Source organism: Periplaneta americana, chromosome 10, assembly GCF_040183065.1.
Source record: "Periplaneta americana isolate PAMFEO1 chromosome 10, P.americana_PAMFEO1_priV1, whole genome shotgun sequence".
Taxonomy (NCBI): domain Eukaryota; kingdom Metazoa; phylum Arthropoda; class Insecta; order Blattodea; family Blattidae; genus Periplaneta; species Periplaneta americana.
In genome coordinates this window covers 22772398-22790685 of record NC_091126.1, presented here as the reverse complement: position 1 = coordinate 22790685, position 18288 = coordinate 22772398, and the positions used below count along the sequence as shown (strand labels likewise).

At 34.2% G+C, this 18288-nt stretch overlaps 1 protein-coding gene across 1 annotated transcript in view; it reads right to left on the bottom strand.

The window, feature by feature from the left end:
* LOC138707520 (MOXD1 homolog 2-like) overlaps positions 1–18288 on the bottom strand; it is a 772674-nt gene that overhangs the window by 72740 nt on the left and 681646 nt on the right. The window contains exons 5-6 of the mRNA XM_069837045.1: positions 3880–3966; positions 82–270 (exon numbers count right to left, since the gene is read on the bottom strand). Coding sequence (XP_069693146.1) covers positions 82–270; positions 3880–3966 — 276 coding nt within the window. The remainder of the gene's footprint in view (positions 1–81; positions 271–3879; positions 3967–18288) is intronic.

The window sequence follows — 18288 nt, the reverse complement described above, 5'->3', positions numbered from 1 at the left end:
AATACTCCAAATCCCTTTCCCTGGTGATTACCTTCACTCCATCAATAACGGCTGAAATTTATATCAAGTTTTGGTACTTACCTCAGTTCCAACTGCCCAAGCCATAACCATATTGTTGCAGTTGTAGAGTAGAGGCGGCACGGAAGGTTGGTAGCAGACTTGCCCTTGGTCTCGAGAGTTAATCTCAAATTCTGCCTCATTTCCCTGGCATTCGTACACAACGATGTGGGTGATGTGCGCGCTGCTTCCTGATTTGTGAATCGGCTCGTACTGGAACAAGCAACCAAAGTAATGCAAAATATACAAACGGGATTAGGAAACCGAGAAATTATTTGATTATTGATTTTAGGAAGGAAACAAATCGTCGTCTTGTGTGATTTGTCTCATTCATGAAGTTTAGCGTCATGGGACTATTTTTTTAGCATCATAAATGCTGAAATACTGAAGGCTGTCGAGGTAAGTGATTGTTCCTTAATAATGCGACTCCTGATGGATCCGTTGTAAATGGCTAGCCTCCATAACTGAAGACAGGACATCAGAATTACGTCCAGAACATCCACCAACAAAATCTATTGTCCAAATTTGGGGAAGAAACTTGAAACAGAACCCATGTTACTAAGATCTATTTTCAAGGCAACAGATTCAATATCTAGATCATTTCTTACCCTACCTGATAATGAAGCTGATATTTTGCTCCGAAACATTGAATCTTCGACATCATAGAAGAGAGAGAAAAAATCTCAAGAGCTTATTACATACAATTAAAACAATTTAACAAGAGTTAGTAGAATATTATGAACGCTTCTGAGGTAATTACAGTTCTCAGAAAACATTTACTATTTCTTGCGTATATTTCAAGTTATTTCGTGTTATATCTTTTAATTTCTGATACAATGGACATTTATAATTTAGAAAAGGTTTTCTCTTTCAATTATGGGTTAACTAGTGTGATCTACTAGGATATTATTTCCATTAATTTAGGAAACGTAATATAAATATTGCTCCGAGAGTTTATATGCGAGATTTATTAAATACATTAAACTAAGGTTAGAATAAAGTCATTTTAAATTCAAAGTTCGTGCCACTTTCACATGAAGTTTAACGTAAGTTTCTGGACATACACTAATTTTCACATGGATATAATTTTCACATGACATTTGCTGTATTATTTTCCGACATCAACGCTCTCCTTTCTTTTATTTGTAGAGACACTTGCAGTGTGTGCTTTCTTGGGTGAGAGGCAGTGTTTTCAAAGAAAAAGATATATTTGTTTTCTTCAATTTATACATTTATGATATTAAAGGGAGAGGATGGTATTTTTTTTTAACTTTTTTCCTATTTTGTGTAAAATATTAATTTTTGCATGTAGAGAGCTCATAGCTGTGGCAACTCAACCAAATAATATATTTTGAAAAAAAAAAAAAAACTTATTTGGGGGCCCAAATTTGAAAAAAATATATACCCAATGTAGGTTTGTACTAAAACCGATATATCTAAACCATGTTTAAAGATAGATTCAAACAGTTTTTTGCAATGTATTTGCAAAAGCATGTTCTACAAACTGTCTGTAACAGAGTTTTGATATTAGTCCCTACGTTTGTAAAATAAACTAAAATTTAATAACAATTTCTGATTTCCTTTCTTGCAAGCAAACGGACGTATTTTTAAATTAAATCAATTAACAAAATTCTGTTACAGAGAAAAGTTTCCTAATAGTCTTAAATTTCATGCCTGTATTTTTAATAGTTCAGAAATTATATCCATTTTTGTCTGGAAATGTAGCAAAAAAATGAAGTTACTGGAAGCCGATAAAAGCGGGCGTGTGATTTAAAAATTCATAGCGCAGGAAGTTTAAAAATGACGTCTCAACACCCGATAAGGGCACAAATACCCACAAAATGTTATGCAATGCCTTTCACACATATCAAAGGGTATTTTAAAGAAAAAAAAAATTTTTGAAAATTTAATTTACCGGAAACAATAATAAAAGTGGGCGAGTGATTTAAAAATCCATGACGCAGGAAGTTTAAAAATGGCGACTTACCATTCGATAAGGGCACAAATACCCACAAAATGTTATGGAATGCCTTTCACACATATCAAAGGGTATTTTAAAGAAAAAATTTTTTTTGAAAATTTAATTTACCGGAAACAATAATAAAAGTGGGCGAGTGATTTAAAAATCCATAACGCAGGATGTTTAAAAATGGCGACTCAACATCCGATAAGGACACAAATACCCACAAAATGTTATGCTATGCATTCCACAGATATCACAGAGTATTTGAAAGATTTCTTTTTTTTTAATTCACCAAAAATACCATCCTCTCCCCTTAAATAACCTCGATATTGCTTATCACAGATTGAATGTTTAAATTTAGAACGAGTGAGTCTACACATAATTGAAAAACAACCAGAATTATCACTAGTTTCTTTTATCTTCTTAAAGTACTAAGAATACTGAGATTTGAGGTGAAGAATATAACTATTAGGCTAATTAATATTTTATCAATTTTGTCTTGAGCGTACTTGGTCTTCTTTTAGCAGATATAAATTGAAGATATTATTGTGGAATTATATTATTTGTGTCCCGCACCTTAACCGAGAGGTCTACAGCTGCGTATCCACAAATCGAGTCGCCTCTCGCAGCAGCCTCGCTTCTTGTTTGCTTCTCGGTTTTGTTCTTTCCGTAACAAGGCAAAAACGCAAAGCAGCGTGAGCCACCATTCAGTGCGCTGCAATTGAGGCAGTTAACATCTGATTGCGTGATGTCATCTTTATCAACGAACAATCCACACGCAGCAAGTTAATGACTGTGAGGCACCTTTGATCGCATCCAAAAACCGACAGGAACTTTACGGGTGAGGCAGCCATTGCGAGGCCGCCGCACACTATTGCGACGTGTGGTATCCACTGAGCGAATCAAGCATCATGAGGCAGCCTCGCGAAGCAGCCTCTCTTTGTGGATACGCGGCTTAAGAAGTCATATTTTAAACTAGCGGTACCGGTGCGGAATGAGAGTCGTTTGAGACATCACGAGGGAAGAAATTTCAGCTATTTATGGGACAGGTGCCCATACAGATTGGTAACATCTGACTTCTTGAGGGTTACAGGACTTTTGCACTGAACCACAAATTTGCTTAAGAATTTCAAATCAATATTTAAATAGAACTTTTTTTTTTTTTTCAAAGAACCACAGTAAAAAAAAATGCAAATTTGAGATATTAAGCATCTGGGGAGCGTACTGTAGCGGCCATCTACTGAATTAGTTGTTAGTGGAAAAACAGTCGAATTTTTCAGTGGCTTTCATAAAACAATCATAGTCCAAAAACGTTTTTTTTTTGTGAAAACAGCCATTGAAACATCTTGAAACATTTATCCATTCAATTTTAAACTGTAGTACATTGGCAGTACTGCTTCTTGTGTACACGACAAAAGCTACCTCGGAGAAAAATACTTTAGCACGTGAATTGTTGTATTAATTATTAGGTGCAGAAGTAACCCCTTGTAAGAAACGTAAGCAACGATATAATAAAGAAAAAAGAGATTAAAGGAGAGGCACACTTCAGCCACAACAATATTTTCTCCTTAAAACAAGCACTGTCCACAGTCACTTACATTTACACATGTATTTCTATGAGGAAATTTAAGTTATAAATGTACTTCAGTATTTTTTTTTTTTTTTTTTTTTTAAATTTTCTACATCTTAAGAAATGTCATGATGAATTTCATACTTGAAGCGTCACCAATACCCATGCCACATTGTTTTTCGTTTTCCTCAAAATTTGTGTTTTTGGACTATGGTTATTTTCCAAAAAAAAAAAAAAAAAAAAAAAACCTTCAATTCGTCAATGCAATAAAAAATTTGCTTGTACTTACCTTAACAATATGATGTTTCAGTCTCATCCTAGGAAGCTGGAATATTTTGCACCAGTAAAAATTGTCATCCGCTCCAGACATTTTCATCTGAAAATAATAAAATGAACAGTGTCATCAAAATTGACATACAAATTTATATTTTACATTTTGTGAATTACGAAATCATTCAGTTTTTCGCTTTATAATTTGCATTCCTGTCTACGACAAATTCTTACATTGCAGATTATGTTGAAACTTCGATATTCTTCCACACCACATACGGCACTGACGTTTCATTTCGTTGCGTTATTTCGTAGTCAAATGAAAGTGGGAATTTAAATAATTACACAAATATACATGCTACAAATATTACATATACAGAATGGAAATGAAATAATCCTGCGGATTGAAAATGACGATAGAGGACATAGGAAACCTATACTACGTTTTGTGATTAAATGCATGGTAAATTAGAAAATTACGTTGGAAGTTTCAGCAATCTGGCAACATCGCCATTAATACAGTCGTCTTTCTTCTTGTAATACAGACGTAAGAGGTCAAAGAACTCAGGTCTGTCTTTGTACACGAACCTTCCTCTCTGGCTGCGACGTTGCAATCTGTTCGCGTCGTTCAGTGGCTTGAAATTAGTCGTTTTTAATTAGATTTACACGAAAACCGTCCACGCTATTGAAATACGCCAGAGGAATAAATGGTTTCTTATCACATTTTGTATCGATATCGACAAAAATCACGATCCTACTCGTAATAGTTACCGAATAAGAGGTTGTTAAACATTTGAGAATTTTTTTTGAAAACTATTAACTTCCCAACAATATGGTATTACACTTTTTGTTACATATATCATGAGCTATTCTCTCTGAAAATCTGCAGTGTTATTTCACTTCCACCCTGTATAGGCCTATTACGTTTACTGCAACAATCTCCATAATTCTGCAATGCTTGGGAAAAGTGGCATAAGTCAGTTTCCACAAACATTTTTTATCAATTTATTGACAACTTAAGAAACATCTGCTCGCTTGGGAAAAGAGACATAAGTATTTCTCCCATTACAATAATTCATACAGAAGAAAATCAAATCGACATAAACCAGTGTGAAGACAGTTTTTTTCCTTCTCCTGTAAAATTAATATTTTTGACTTGTGCCACTTTTCCCGAGCACTACAGAATTCCACTTAAGAAATGCTTCAAGAAAATCGTCCGTTAGATAATTATATCTCGACAGTTTTCGCTACATCAAACAGAGAAATCTCGGGAAGCGTATCAATGCTGTCAATATCAGAAAGATAAATAAGCGCGTCTTCGTAAGGTCGAGGATCAATGACAGGTTGCATTTGATTTGTTTTGGGCTTCAACGTACACTGAAGTTCAAAGATATCCGACTACGATTTTATGATCGTATAAGCGAACTTTCCAACAATAGGATAAGTCAGAATCAAAGATATAAAAGATTTACAAATTTTGAAACAGTTCCGATAGTTCTCAATAGGTGGCACCATTATTGGAACAGTTAAAAAATTGTCAGGTAAAATGATTATGTAGATTAAACATTAATTATTATCACAATTGACAATACCAGCGGTTTCTAGCTAAACCCAGTGTTGTTTTACAATCAGATGAGTGGGATGAAAAATTGAATACCATAATGCGGGAATATTTATCTACAATTGGCAACAGTGACTATTATCTTCGCCATCTATTCATAGAAGCAGTAACTAAAGACTCCACGTTTACACTAACAAATTATCGATTACTATCGATTAGTCGGATCAGATACCTTTGAACGTCAGCGTACCTTTCATAAACATTTTCTAGTAGATAGATTTTTCGTCGACCATACCAAACAAAGAAAGATTTAGCCTGATCAATAGAGGAGAAAAGAATCATTTCGTAAGCGTGATACCACATAATTACCACAGGATTACGTCGTCACTGTGCACAATTCAGAAATATCGTCGATCGGGTATGTGAGAGAGAAAGAAATTTGGGGTCTGTCGTATGGTCTAATTAATATATTTCGCAGTCATCACATCATAGCTTCAGAAAGATATGTTACAATTCTGAGGTTATTTTCAATTATTCAAGTACGTATTTTTTCTTCCGTGTATTGCGTGGGAAGTTATAGAATTTTTCTATTCTTTACATTCGAATTCCGTTACCTCTCTCTACGCATGACGACACACTTCGGAGCTAAAGTGCAATGTCGTAAATTCACATGAAACATTATTCACTGAAGAACAGGAACAGAGAAGAAATAAAATAAATGAAAAAATAAGGTAGGAAGAATGTAACAAATATGTTTACACAAATATCGAAAAGGCTAATAAATTGTATTCCATTATAGATATTTTTTGTTTGAGTAGATGTAGTAGAATCTAGGTTACAAGTAACCCATTTAAACGTAATTCTGGTTTGTACCTAATTATGCAAATTCTCTGGTAAAATTACATTTAACTGCAAATAAATTAATTCCAAATTTTAAGTAATTGATATGTATGCAATTCGCTTTTGTTAGTATTATTTTTAAATCGAGTTTGATTTGTACGTATTTTTGTTCGCTTTGACACACAATAAAATTTAATTTTACATTCACACGGTATCTTTAATGACTTTGAATGCATTTTGTCATTTTCCACAATCCTCAATGTCAGCTACGGGATACGGGTAACATATAAGCCATGTGACAGTGAACACCACTGCCTCTTTACCCAAGTTTTCTCAAGGTTACGAGACTAATGCCGATAACATAGAAGACTCATATATCCCAGGCGAATATAGAGCCGATATGCTCCATCATTATAAGATATATGTTTTTCCCCACACAAGACAAGTTCCAAATATTTGGAAACGATTGCAGGTCACTCAGTATCTCTCTAGCAATGACGTATGTTAGAAAACGGAAGAGCTATCCGCAAGAAGATAAAGGTAGATTTATGAAAGAAGTTGAGGGAAATCTAAAAAAAAAAGACTAGAATTGTAAGAAATTTGTAATAAAAATGTATGTTATAAAAATCATACGGTATCTTAAGTCTACGTTCGTAATTGAATGAAATATTTCATAAAAATATTTATGCTCGACCATCCCGAAATGTAGTAATTATACACCAGGTAGCAGGCCTTTAATGGACCTCATTAAAGTACACCTATTCATTAAAGTTCAGGTGTTCCACCAATCAGAAAATACCATTGTAGCACTATGAAAGCGCAAGTATCGATTATTCTCGGATATGCAATCGAAAGACAACAATAAATCAATTAATCACTTATATTTGAATAAAGTCAGTTCTGTTACTATAATAATTAGCGTAATTTTAAATAATATTCATATAAATTCAATTTGTCATCTCGTTTTTCAATGTCTAATTCAATTTCAAGGTTATATCAAGATTAATGTTTATTTTACTCTCTAGATTATATCAATGTCAATGTCGACATTTGTTTCTCGGAAAAAAATCAATACTTTCGCGTCTGCGCACATCTCCCAATTTACGAGGTATTGCACAAGGTCAGTTCCGCTCCACAGTCAGATAAGAATAAGATGAATACTTATGAATAATTTCAAGTTAGAAATTTGGTCGAGCATAAAAAGTCGTATGAAACTTTTGCGCTCGTTTCATAAACATACTCGCGTCTTAATTACTACCATTATAGGCTCGTTGCATAATGTACTATTGTGGTGTATTTATATTAAATATTAACATTATAGTTACTTTATACTAGTTAAAACAAATTTAGACAAGTGTCAAACTGATTCCTAGTCAATCTTAATTACATTAAGGAATCAAATTTGTTAATATATTTTATATATTATTCTATATTATGCGTGATTTAAATAATTTCCATTAAGTTGCGTGCTACACAGATTTTATTCTACATTATTGTGCAATTAATTTTTCAAAATATTTAGCTTATAATATGTTAACTATATAGCGCACTCATTTCTCATATTATTACTTTTCTATTTACGAAAATCCAAATTTAAACACGAATTTTAAATTATATAGGGAAAGCTTACACACCAATATGCACACCACAATATCGGAGTAAGCTAAAATAAATTGTAGCCGATTTAAATGAGGTTATTGCTAATTACCTGTTTGGATAATTTCCGAGCCTTAGCAATGCCACGGAAAACGAGTCCAGCTGGTTACTTCTACATCAGGCCAATTGCCAAAGTACAACTTAAATACACTTACTTACTTACTGGCTTTTAAGAAACCCGGAGGTTCATTGCCGCCCTCACATAAGCCCGCCATTGGTCCCTATCCTGAGCAAGATTAATCCAGTCTCTACCATCATATCCCACCTCCCTCAAATCCATTTTAATATTATCCTCCCATCTACGTCTCGGCCTCCCCAAAGGTCTTTTTCCCTCCGGCCTCCCAACTAACAATCTATATGCATTTCTGGATTCGCCCGTACATGCTACATGCCTTGCCCATCTCAAACGTCTGGATTTAATGTTCCTAATTATGTCAGGTGAAGAATACAATGCGTGCAGCTCTGCGTTGTGTAACTTTCTCTATTCTCCTGTAACTTTATCCCGCTTAGCCCCAAATATTTTTCTAAGAACCTTAATTCTCAAACACCCTCAATCTCTGTTCCTCTCTCAAAGTGAGACTCCAAGTTTCACAGCCATACAGAACAACCGGTAATATAACTGTTTTATAGATTCTAACTTTCAGATTTTTTGACAGCAGACTAGATGACAAGAGCTTCTCAACCGAATAATAACAGGCATTTCCCATATTTATTCTGCGTTTAATTTCCTCCCGATTGTCATTTATATTTGTTACTGTTGCTCCAAAATATTTGAAGGATAAATCTCCAACTTTTATAGTTCCACTTCGTACAATGTTCTGATCAACTTAAATACACTAAGAAAACTTATATACAAACTATGAAATACAACAGATTTGCGCCGTCATTTAATGTTTGAGTTTCCGCTCAATTTTTTAAACAAAAATGGTACTAGGTGTATAGTGAAAATATTTTGATATTTCTTAAAGAAAACTCTATGCGAAACAACGTCCTGTATACTTTTCTCATTGCTCTACTAGTTTTTCTACGTATTTCACTTTGTGATGTTTCTATGAATGTTCGTACTCAAACGCCTGCCAGTTTAGACTATACGCACGTCTTTCGACTGCATGTGTTCCAGCTTAAACACCTTTTATCGCAGTTAAGGGTTATTATCCTTGAAAGCAACTCAAAATCAACATTTGAAACTAAAAATCAACTTATTTGAAGGATGCTGAATTCGCCGATATTGGTTTAATATACGAAACAGCAAGAAAATATGCAAACGTGGCAAAATGGATAATCCCAAATAGCCTGTTGTTCGTTACAGTGTAGCAAAGAATCCGTGGTATAGAATCTCGTCTCCGGATCGAGGATCGTGGACTGCAACTTGACGTTGTTTCCTTTCCTAATTTGACGGGACTTTTCTAAAAAAAATACACTATTTAAAGAAATATGAACTTTTGTTAACAATTGAGAGCTTTTGTATGATTCTTTCATTTCAGTAACAACAATTTTTAAATGTAACTTTGTTTTAAGTTTTTGTCATAGTTTGAAAGTGATTGCCACATCGTTTACTTTCAATTCTTTTGTTTCAATGCAGTCTATCATCCTTATAAGTATAAAAATATAGGCTGTTTTCGAAATTTGAACACATTACAGTACAAAATAAATACTGAATTTAATCTCGTGTGTTAATGGAAAAATGTAGCGTATCGCAAAACATGTTTTTTAAAACATTTTTAATTTTTTGGTTACTTGTTACAGCACAAAGATCTTTATAGTAAGCCTTGACGATAAATAACACATACACCACATACAAGTCTGGATCTCCGCGTAACTAGCCAGGTGTTCGTAAGGAAAACCAATCGCCCGGAAGTACTAACTAACCTAATACCATAGTATTTTTCATGTCTAAAAATAAGTTCGAAGATTGAGAAATTCTTTACATAATGTGGATCAGAATGCTCGACCCGATTACCTTCAAAAATATTTCAATGTATACCCCTAACAACCTGTATATCAGGGCCGGGCATGAGAGCGGCTCCATTTAGCCGGCCAGAGCAGTACGCTCACGCAGTGGCGGACTCACATTACAGCTACCTTCCCTGCATTAATGTAACAAGAGCCACGGTTGTTCTAGTCATTCAGTCTGTCAGTACATAATAGTTTATAAGGATATTACATCAATCCATTGTACAGTACAGACTTTATAACACTCATTAATTTAATGAAATAAACTTCGCTCTATGCGCAAACACAAATCATTAGGCTTATTTACATAACCCATACGCACAGTGTTTTAACAATTACATAATGGTAGGCTATTAATAATATAAACAAAAAGGATTACAATCACACATAATGGTAGGGTATTCATAATATAAACATATCTAATAAAGGATTACAATTAGACATACTGGTAGTGTATTAATAATATAATCATATATGATATGATATATGATATGGTATGGTATGATATAATATGATATGATATGATATGATATATGATATGATATGATATGACATGGTATGGTATAATATGATATGATATGGTATGATACGGTATGATATATGATATGATATGATATGATATGATATGATATGATATGATATGATATGATATGATATGATATGATATGATATATGATATGATATGATATGACATGATATGATATGATATGGTATGATACGGTATGATATATGATATGATATGATATGGTATGATACGGTATGATATATGATATGATATGGCATGATACGGTATGATATATGATATGGTATGATACGGTATGATATATGATATGATATGGTATGATATATGATATGATATGATACGGTATGATATATGATATGATATGATACGGTATGATATATGATGTGATATGATATGATACGGTATGATACGGTATGATATATGATATGATATGGTATGATACGATATGATATATGATATGATATGATATGATATGATATGATATGATATGATATGATATGATATATGATATGATACGGCATGATATATGATATGATATGATATGATACGGTATGATATATGATATGATATGGTATGATACGGTATGATATGATATGATATGGTATGATATATGATATGATATATGATATATGATATGATATGGTATGATACAGTATGGTATATGATATGATATGATATGGTATGATACGGTATGATATATGATATGATATTATATGATATGATATGATATGATATGATATATGATATGACATGATATTATATGATATTATATATACAATAAACTGCAATATACTGTACTATGATATAACATAATACTTGTATAATTTAAAATTATATATTACTAAATGTATAATAACTTATATTGCAATGTAAATATCAAATAGGTACTCTAATATAATGAACCTGAGAAACATTTTCTTTAAGTTGTTCTATTAATTTATGGCGTTCATTACCAACATATTCGGTATATTCAGTAGCATGTTGTAATGCCGTTGGATATTGAACTTCTTAATCAGTTGGAGTGTTTTATGACAAATTAAACACTTTGCTAATCCATTGCTCTATACGAAAAAGAACTCCTCCTCCCATGATACATTAAAACCATTGGGAGTAGCGGGCCACTTTAGTGTATGAGCGGAAGTTCCGTCTTCAAATTTCGCCATCATACTGCAGAGTCAACCACTGCATCGACACTGAATGGCGTACAGTATGCATACATCACAGAGCTCGGAAGAACCGCTCTTTAAAGCACACAGCGCTCATTTCTCAGAATCACGTATTGTGCCCAGCCCTGCTGTATATTTTCCTTTTATTCGTCTCATCTATTGTACAAAAGTACTTTAGGCGTGCCAAAATGTCACTCATCCTGTTTTAATAGCCATAGCATTATTGCTGTTTGGGTAAGCTTTCCAAAAAACAGCACAATCGCGTTCTATATAAAAAGTTTGTTTTTTGCTTTTCTCTCCTTTTTCTGCTCAGTCTATGACGTAAACAAATTCACTAACGAGGTGAGTGTAACCACACCACACTTTTTTCCTTTCCTGCGGGGTCGAGCTGTATGAAACCGACAGAGAAAAATTGCCGATACAGAAATGGAATTGGTTTGTCACAAAAGGCAAACCATGTAGAAACGACAGGAAGGGTTTAATCTCCGACACTCTGTCAGAGCACTTCAATATGGCAGTGCCACATGTCGATACACACTGTAATGGTGTCAACAGGTCGCGAGTGTGACTGTGGACCTGGAGATGTAAAATCAAGCTCCAGCAGCTGCAATGTAAGAACTTATTGCGGGGCGGAGGGCGTTACACACAGCTGCGACATCTGTTCGCTAATAAACTAGTCCAGAAGTTCCAAACCTGTGACCGGTGAAACTCGGGATACAAGTATCAGAGAGGAAACTGCGTTCTCTAGAGTCTGTCAAAAATAACCAGCGCTCTTAATGCACAGAGTTGTGAACTACCCAATTCACCTAATCAATTTTGGTTTATTACTGTATGATTCCGGTTCGGTGTTCGATGTACTCATTCACAGTTGGTAATACAGTGTGAACACAATGTATTTCCCTAATTATAAACGTTTATTACTGAAAAATAACGCTATATAGAGGAATGGGATTTTCAGCAAATAATAATAGGCCTAATAATAATAATAATAATAATAATAATAGTAATAATAATAATAATAAAATGAAAATAATAATAATAATAATTATTATTATTATTATTATTATTATTATTCGTATAGGTCAGTTTCTGTCAGATGCGTTTCCAATTCACTGAAGGCTAAAGCAAGGAGATGCACTATCACCTTTACTTTTTAACTTTGCTCTAGATTATGCCATTAGGAAAGTCCAGGATAACAGAGAGGGCTTGGAATTGAACGGGTTACATCAGCTGCTTGTCTATGCGGATGACGTGAATATGTTAGGAGAAAATCCACAAACGATTAGGGAAAACACGGGAATTTTATTGGATACCAGTAAAGAGATAGGTTTGGAAGTAAATCCCGAAAAGACAAAGTATATGATTATGACTCGTGACGGGAATATTGTACGAAATGGAAATATAAAAATTGGAAATTTATCTTTTGAAGAGGTGGAGAAGTTCAAATATCTTGGAGCAACAGTAACAAATATAAAGATACTCGGGAGTAAATTAAACACAGAATAAATATGGGAAATGCCTGTTACTATTCGGTTGAGAAGCTTTTATCATCCAGTCTGCTGTCAAAAAATGTGAAAGTTAGAATTGATACAACAGTTATATTACCGCTTGTTCTTTATGGTTGTGAAACTTGGCCTCTCACTTTCAGAGAGGAACATAGGTTAAGGGTGTTTGAGAATAAGGTGCTTAGGAAAATATTTGGGGCTAACAGGGATGAAGTTACAGGAGAATGGAGAAAGTTACACAAAACAGAACTGCACGCATTGTATTCTTCACCTGACAAAATTAGGAACATTAAATCCAGACGTTTGAGATGGGCAGGGCATGTAGCACGTATGGGTGAATCCAGAAATGCCTATAGAGTGTTAGTTGGGAAACCGGAGGAAAAAAAGACCTTTGGGGAGGCCGAGACGTAGATGGGAAGATAATATTAAAATGGGTTTGAGGGAGGTGGGATATTATGATAAAGAATGGATTAATCTTACTCAGGATAGGGACCAATGGCGGGCTTATGTGAGGGCGGCAATGAACCTCCGGGTTCCTTAAAAGCCAGTAAGTAAGTAAGTAAGTAAGTAATAATAATAATAATAATAATAATAATAATAATAATAATAATAATAATAAAAGAATTGGGAAAGGAGTACGTCAAGGACGCCCTTTATCACCTACCTGTTCAACATCTACTTGGAGGATTTAGTAAAGAACTGTTTTCAGAATATGGGGGAGTGATAGTAGGAGGAAGAAGAATAAAGTGCATAAGATTTGCTGACGATATGGCGTTGTTAGCAGAAGAGGAGACAATACTAAGGGATATGCTACTTGAGCTAAATGACAGCTGTGAGCAGTGTGGGATGAGGAAAAATGCAAACGACGAAAACTATGGTTGTCGGAAGAAAAATAAAGAAGATAAATCATTCGTGAAGTATAAATATTCAAGTACTTTAGTAGGATAACAAAATGGTCAATAATTTTTCTAATCTAATGCAGAGATAAATAACATTTATATCCCAACGTAAGTGTTGGTCGATTGTTATTCCGAGATATTTAACTTGAGATTCATTTAGAATAGAACAGTTACAATTATTGGAAGGAAAATTGCATGTTTGAATTTTTTAATACAAGAGCGAATCAAGAGATTTCATACCAACTGATGTAAGAGAAAATGGCACAACCACAGTTTTAGTACAATTTAAGGCAAGTAGGTTGGAATCAAAACATTTTAATCAATTCAGTGTCATTGTTGACATTAAGATACCTATCATCCCAAATTTTACCTGCAGAAACAACGATATCATCCGCATACGAATATATATTACCACTGAATTCTTCGAAATTAATTGCCAGTAAATAGAATAAAAATGGCTGGAGGAATCATCGTGCTAACCACACGATACCTCCATTCTGGTTGGATGATCGTCCACCTCTGCTTCGGCATGTGGCCGTGAGGCCAGAAACCGGCTGGTCGGTCATGGTTCTTCATGGGCTGTCGTGCCACGGATTATTATTATTTAAAAAAACACAGACCCGAGAACAGTACTCTGTGGGACACCGATATCAATATTTCGAGTGCTACTAAAATCATTATCAATTCTGGTTAAATGTGCTCCGTTACTATGTTAAGAAGGAAACAATTTCAAAACAAATCCATTAATTTCTATCTTATTTAATTTTTCTAATAATATTAGGTGATTCACAGTAGCAAAGGATTTTCTGATGTCAATTGATAACTGATAACTCAACTTACAAAATTTTCACGCACATACTTCAATGTGTGCTCCGTTTGTTGCCCGGAGAACGTCTAATCGATATCCGATTTTATGTCATGTTTTCGCAAACATCTCGCTTTTCCGACCCCAAAACCAAACAAACCGGTAGTGTCTGTTGAATTTCCGGAGGTTTGAAAGACTGCCTCATCAGAAAATAAACTTGCTTAAGTTAGTCATTGTGTTGTTCAATTCGTTTCAGAATGTCCGCAGCGAATGCAGCACTTCGGACACGGTAATTTGGCAACAAAGCTTGCATGATTCGCACTTCGCACGCGTGGAACTGCAACCATTTATGTAAAATTTCAAGCAAAGTACTCTGAGGTACGCCAAATTCATTTGAGACACAATGCTCGATTTTTTACAGACAGCACTGAAAACCTTCGAATCATTAAGTGAGCACTCTACCGCTGGTTTACGAGACGCAAATATAGAATAATTCCTTAGTTCCGGAACTGCTTCTACAGGAACATCATTTTATTTTTACTTCAATTTTTATTGTACCTGAGTTTTTTAATGTACTTCACTCCCACCCCTTCTACTAATGAAGTTCAATCGTCCTCCACACAGATCCAAGACAGTCATAGTAGCCTTACGGTCATAGTGAACAGTACGTTCCAGAAATATGTTCGCGTTTTCCAGTGGCGAATGAGCTTTCAATATTGAATCATTCTCGCACAGGTACTGTCGTCCATTTGCCTACGTCGTATCCCGGTTTCCCCCACCAGCTTTTATTCGCCAGCCAGTGACTGGGCTGTCTTAGCTCTTTTCTGAGAACATTAATTTCTTTTATAAATTGGACGTCTACGTAATATTATACAACCGTTTAAAATAACTTCACTAAAAGGGCCTCGTTAAGTAATTAACTGTCACGTGATTTCCTCTCTTTCTACGACCCTACGACATAATCACTTGGACGAACAGTAGATAGTATGTCTGAATCTTTTCGGATAGGGCAGAAGTGAAGATTGAATTTATAGTACGTAAGGTACTCTTTTGTAGAGTAGGTACAGAATTATTTCAACATGAGTTACTAGTACGAAGGACGAAACTGGTAATTGGGATTAGGTACAATAGTCTATAATGAGATAATATGCACATTAGAACTGAAGCCTGTATCGAAATGAACGGCCACCATTTTCAAAAATGTGTTTAAATATCCATATTATAATTATTTTTCAATTTCACTTCATTCTCTATATTGTACGCTAATGTGCTGTAGACAGTATAATATTCACTGCATAATGAATACGTTCACATGGACAGCTCAGTTCGTGAGTAAAAACACTCACTGTTAATAGGCCTACTGTACTGAAATTTGATTAAACAAAACCCTAATGAAAATGATCAAACTCAAAAGCGTGTTATTTCCTAGTTTACGTAAATGGATGAACTACTTTTCTTCCCTCCTATACCTAGCAAAGTGATTTGTTTGTATATTACGCCAGTCGTGGAAGGGAGTAGCAAACGGCGTTGATCCAGAGGTATAGCCAGGTGAATATTAAAAATGTTAGTAAAAATAAAATGATGTCCCTGTACAACAACATGCATCGTGTAACACGCCGTGACCCGAAGTGGACTTAGAAAATATACGCTGTTCACGAGTGCGGCCATTGTTTTTTACAACTGTACATATCAGACAGAACCTCAAGCAGAAGTGATTACTTATAGTTCACCCAAGTATTTGAAGCTGATCACTTGTTTTAATGCCTCATTTAGAATTCGCACTTTTACCATCTTTATTTTTCTTCCCATAACTATGATCTTCGTTTCATTTCCATTAATTTATTTTCATCCCATACTGCTCACAGCTGTCATTCAGTTTCAGTAACTTATCCCACAGTATATTCTCTTCTAATAACAACGCCAAATCATCAGTAAATCCTAGGCCAGGCCTGCAGAACTCGTTAAGTAGGGGAAATATGACGTCAGCCTCACTCCACTTCTATTGGGGATGATCGACTACCGCTTAGAGTTGTTTACATTATCTGGCCTATCAGTGGCGGCATGTAATTTTCAAAAAGGATTGTAATAAATTCATTGTTTTTATAATGCGTTATCTCGTTTCAAGGTTTACAATTATGCTAGATTTCCTGTCGGTAGTTTCTTTGAGATTTCTTTGCACCTGACCTGTTTTAGATTTTCGAAAACTTTCTTCCTATCATCACCTACGGAAACAAATTTATAGCATTTAAGTAATGAACCTTGAAAGTCGCTATTAATTTCAATTCAAAATGAACACGAGTGACGTCCGTAATTTTAGAATATATAAATAAATAAATAAATAATCAATATACAGTTCGTAATAATGAACTTACCCGAAAGTTCGTGCATTCCATAATTCTTAATATGGACTTTGTTGAAATGTAGTTTAATATTGAAATGACGAGTAGAAATAAATTTGATGGGACACAGTAAACAAGCAATTATTTCGTCTTCAACAACAAAATAATCATACTCCTATTTCCTTTGGAAGTAGTATTCCTTCACGGGTTTAGATTTTCCCATGTTCCAGTTCTCTTTAAACTGCAGTACGCATATTATTTTGTTTGTTTATTTATTTACTTATTTACTTACTTATTTTCTTATTTACTTACTTATTTAGGCCTACTTATTTACTTACTTAATTACTTATTTACTTACTTATTTATTTACTTATTTAATTATTTATTTATTTACTTATTTACTTTATAATTATTAACTTACTTACTTTTTATTTATTCATTCATTCATTTATTTATTTATTTATTTATTTATTTATTTATTTATTTATTTATTTGGCTGGAGTGCGTTACAATGTTGAATGACAGCATTGACATCCGGTCATATACAGTAGCTATCACTCACTTATCAACGTACAATTTATTTATCGTCATATTATTAGTAAAACCAGCTAAGACCAGTATTACAAGTTTTGTAAAAGCAGGAATTAAGACTTTATTAATGCACGAAAAATCATAATAAATTCTTCAAATAAAGTAATTGGTGTGTTGCCTGCATGCACATTTCGGACTTATTTCATTTTAGTAGAATACAGAGAACGGAAAGACAAGTCGGGGACTGTACTTAAATTATTTTACACAAAAAGTGGATTTAATCGGCTTTACTAGTAATAGGACGATATATACATAGGGAGACCTTCTTACATTATATGCACACATACACTTTAAAATTTATATTACATATCTTTTAATTTATTTATTTCCCTCATTCATTTTTCTCTTACTTTCTAAAGGTATGTTCCTAAGGACTTTATTATCTGTTCATTTGTAATTTTGACAGCGTATTGTATATCTTTGCCGCCTCGAGATGCAGCCGAGAGTAACTAAAGGCTGTTTGATGTATCTTGTCTCACTGTGAAAAGAGAGAGAAGGAGATATGTCTTACTTCGTCTGTGTTGTTATGGGGATGGGGGAGTGGAGCGGTGCCGTCCATCCATCCAGTGGCGGAAGGGACTAGTTGATAG